The 3,980-nt window shown below is 38.7% G+C and overlaps 1 protein-coding gene across 1 annotated transcript; it reads right to left on the bottom strand.

Moving 5' to 3' along the window:
- Window positions 1–288: 288 nt before the first annotated feature.
- On the bottom strand, window positions 289–2,425 carry LOC148008335 (golgin candidate 2-like). Its single transcript, XM_087674308.1, has 4 exons — window positions 2,297–2,425; window positions 1,752–1,877; window positions 1,305–1,352; window positions 289–1,223 (listed from the first exon to the last, which is right to left on the bottom strand). The coding sequence occupies exons 1-4, from the start codon at window positions 2,408–2,410 to the stop codon at window positions 795–797; spliced, it is 717 nt and encodes a 238-aa protein (XP_087530434.1). The 5' UTR covers window positions 2,411–2,425; the 3' UTR covers window positions 289–794.
- Window positions 2,426–3,980: the final 1,555 nt, after the last annotated feature.

Below are 3,980 nucleotides of genomic sequence, written 5' to 3'. Positions count from 1 at the left end.
TATCATCTAAGAAATAAGCATATCTTGATCAACCGTGATGTTGTCTTTGTGAAAGGTGATGTTCAACACTTTTTCCCCTCTTTAAGAGGTTTTTTTGTTCCAACTTGTATATATGTCTATTTCACTTTTAGGGTTTACCTAATCTTGTAAATCTTCTCTATTGTTACTTCTCAATAAACTCAGTTGTGCTCTCTTAAGCTATTGCTTCTCTATCTATGAAAGTAAATTACAAGCTGGCTGAAGTTTAGCAACCTTAAAGACAACTTAATGAAAACAGTACCATTCCTTGATATTGTTGATGGGCATCAATCAGACACAAGAATAGCAAGTTACAGGTTCACTTAAACCCAAAACAGTCCCATAGTAAGTGAAGCAGTCAACAATGAGGACGAATACAGAATCAAAGGTTGATCCACAGTTTCTGGATCCTCTGAACAACAAGATCATGCAGTCTATCCAGACTTACTGCATTTGAAACCTTAAAAATGTGGATTGGACACACACTGACAAGGAGGCTCTCCACTGTACTTTTACATGTACTGCCAGGTGGTCTTTAGAAATGTGTCAATGGTCAAAGGAACTTGTTCGAATGAGATGGAAGTATCACAGAAAGATGTGGAGTATCACTTCCAAAGCTGAGACTTTAAACATCCTCGATATTTTTATACTGCTGTTTAGATAACACGAAACGTGCTTTGTCATCCACTATACATCAAGCACTGATACATAACCTTTCTTGAGGTAAGCCTGTTGTCAAGCAATTTTACAGAACCATTCTTTTTTGGAACTGGGAACTAAAAAAATTTTGTGGCATTGGACTCCCCTGGTAAATCACTCATATTTTTTGGTAAGGGCCATTCTTGCGACCCTGAAATTTGAGGAGATTTGGAGTGGCAAAAGAGGATAAACAAAACCCATAAATGTAATAAAATGATATATACAAGGGCAAGGCCCTGCGCCCAGCGATGCTGCCTCAAGAAAACCATTCCGGCAGAAAAGACAGCATTGAGTTGACGAATTACAGGAGAAAAGGGGCTTGTTGTGCTGCTTATACTCGTTGCTAATTCAACATCATAAGGAAAGGTGCCGCTTTTAGAGTGGTATTGGCGTTCGAGCTCATCCTCATAAAAATCCCACTCAATGCTCTTTCCATACCCAGTCTTGTTCCTTGATGCACGAGACGAAGCCAATGCTCTTTCTTCTTGGATCGCATTCGAGAGTGCCTAAAATCAGTACAATAATATGACCTTAAAATAAGACAAATTACCACAAACTTACAAGGTGAGATTCCCAACTCAACTCACCTCTAGACGAATGAGAAGAGTCGCTTTCTCAGTGGAGAGAGACTCCACCTGCAAGAAACCACAAAATCATGCATCCCAATGAGGTTTCACAGAACTCTAGAAATCATGAACTGTGAGCTGTTCCAACATGTATTAATCACCTAGGTTTTATAATTGTCTTTACAACACAAACCCAAAAACTAGAAGTGTTCATACAAACAAGACAGGAAGAAGACCATCTTTATAACTTTCACTGCACCTAGACTTTTGATTATGTCATAAAGACAAGTTGTCTTCACATCATAGCAAGATGAACATGGTCCATATATCCTGTTCAGTTCATCTAACATACAGCACCACAACAGGTTTGACAACAGATGACAAGTACAAATAGTAACATTTTGCATTATTCAGAAGACGAGTCAACTGATAATCTCATATTATTGAGGTAAGAGAGTAGGACATTACCTGTGCCTGTTTTTGAATAAGCTGATCTGTCATCTTTGAAAGATGGCTTTCTAATTCCACCTCAGTCTCTGTGAGTGCATACCTACTGTCTTTCAGACTGTCTATTTTCAATTCCAGATCTTTCACCTGAATGAACAATGTATGAGTATATGATCGGCCTGTCAAGTCAATAATGCTTGTGCAAAACCCATCCTTGGTAAGACATTGAGATTTGGACACTTCCATTCAGATGCTAAAAACCAGAAAACAACTGCTTCAGCACTACCATATGAGGAGTCTCCCAACCTTGATGGCAATTCACTGCTCAAGTATCATAATAAGAGGGAAATCCTGTTTGAGTCTACAATGATAGAATACAAAAATTCCTGTTCATGCAAAGTTTCCATAGGATAGTGAAGCTTAAATTTGCGTATAAAAATTAAATGAACCAAGAGATGAAATATTTTCTTGATAAGCTCACTCCCCTAACAGCCACAGCCCCAAACAGTTTAATTTGGCGACAACAAATGGTGCAGATAGACGTCTGTATGGGCAACAAAACAAACCTGGATTTGGCACTGCTGAATTTTCAGCCACAGGTCTGCCTGCTCTTCTTCAAAAGAATGCTCTTCAATTTCAACTTTACCTCCAACTTCATACTGGACAGACCAACCAATCATCAGTGATATTTTATAAAGGTCAGTCTAGAGGTAAGTAAGGAGTTAAAGAAAATTCAAAAAAGTGTAGAAAACAAATTCTACTTTCCTTGAAAAACCATTTTTCATCTTTTGCAATTTCCTTAGATTTGATCCAATGTAGCAGAAGCAAATGCAACAATTAAGACACCATACATATTCATCATTTAACCTATCTCAAGATGCAGAAAATTCAAAATAGGGCGCCAATAAGCTCTACTCAGCATCAGGTAACATAAGCCATTCCAAATCAGAGGGATTCTACAATACCAAGTTTGCGAATTCACATGAATATCAAGCTCATTCAGCCCTAATCTTGGTAGGAAATCTTGTTTTATAGTAGAAAATAAACCCAGCCAACAAAGATGTCATTCTTCAGAATCAAAACTAAGTTTTCGGTGTTTGGACTCTAAATAATAAAACTACCATTTCCTTTGATAAATTTCTGTTTAGAATTGCTTCATATATACCGAGGTCCACATAAAACAGGTTCTATGCTGTCAAGTCAAATAGTGTGATAAGACAGAAACATACTAAAAAGTTGTAACTGCCTGTATTATAGAATAGACACATATACCAGAAGTGGGGGTAGAGATGGAAGTGTGAGAAACTGCTGTGATAAACTGCACAAACACTAAACACAAAGAGAAACACTGCAAAGAACAAAAGAACTCAAGAACAATATGCATATTAAATGGAATGGGGTGCCCAAATACCAGCTGGCCAAATGTGGACTGGTCCCAAATCATGACAGCCAGCCACAGCCCTCTTTGGCATAAATAAGAGAAATGCCCACTAAACTACCTAGAGTCACCCATGAGACGTACAATGATCAATCTACTCTTAACACCCTCTCTTGTTTCATGGATGATTGGTACGATAAATGATGCAATTATAATGACTCGTCATAGTACATACAACAATGACACTCAAATAGCACCATGCATACCCAAGCAATGGGTGATCGAGCCACCATCAAGGTGCCTCAAAAGGACACCGATGTCAATGTCGATCATCCAGTCCTTGAAAACCGAAAGTATCAACAACTCCTCTCAATGCTTGTCACAAACTAGCTCCATGGAAAGCATAGCATGACCGTGGATTCCCAACACTTTGGCCAAAGTGTCCCCTCATGTGAGCTCAAACTAGGATCAAAGCATGCTCTCTATCTAACAAAATAGCGTTGAGCTAAAAAATGCATTACTTATTAATTAGCTATTTATTACAGCCTCAAAGAATTCTTTTTTACCAACATTTCCTAGAGAATGTATGTGTCCGATAAGCCAAACCCTAATTTGGAAGGATCTACTCATCTATAAATAGATAGGCTGCCCACTACTCAACTTAATCCTGTTTTGCAATTGTTGCCACTTGTTCTTTGCTGCCCACCCCCTTCTGCCAGATATCTCAGTTCGAGACTGCCATCCATTGACTCCTGCATCCAACCTCTCTCCTGCTGCCGGCAACTGATTTCCAGCCTGCTGCCATCCTTCCCAGTCTGTGTTACTATTCCAACCTGCATTTACACTTCAAATATTGTCGCCTAATTACTGAT

The sequence above is a fragment of the Lygodium microphyllum genome, unplaced genomic scaffold (genome assembly GCF_053477565.2).
Source record: "Lygodium microphyllum isolate KBCC unplaced genomic scaffold, Lygodium_microphyllum_v1.1.10 scaffold_185, whole genome shotgun sequence".
Lineage (NCBI taxonomy): Eukaryota > Viridiplantae > Streptophyta > Polypodiopsida > Schizaeales > Lygodiaceae > Lygodium > Lygodium microphyllum.
The sequence above is the reverse complement of the archived record's forward strand: the minus strand, read 5'-3'. Positions and strand labels throughout refer to the sequence as shown.

Excerpts from the sequence above, each read along its gene's own strand:
- LOC148008335 (XM_087674308.1), bottom strand. The coding sequence starts at position 2,410 with ATGATTGGTTGGTCTGTCCAGTATGAAGTTGGAGGTAAAGTTGAAATT. Across the intron at positions 1,878-2,296 it reads TTCAGCAGTGCCAAATCCAG|GTGAAAGATCTGGAATTGAA; the intron begins GTTTGTTTTGTT and ends TTGTTCATTCAG. Across the intron at positions 1,353-1,751 it reads TTATTCAAAAACAGGCACAG|GTGGAGTCTCTCTCCACTGA; the intron begins GTAATGTCCTAC and ends GGTTTCTTGCAG.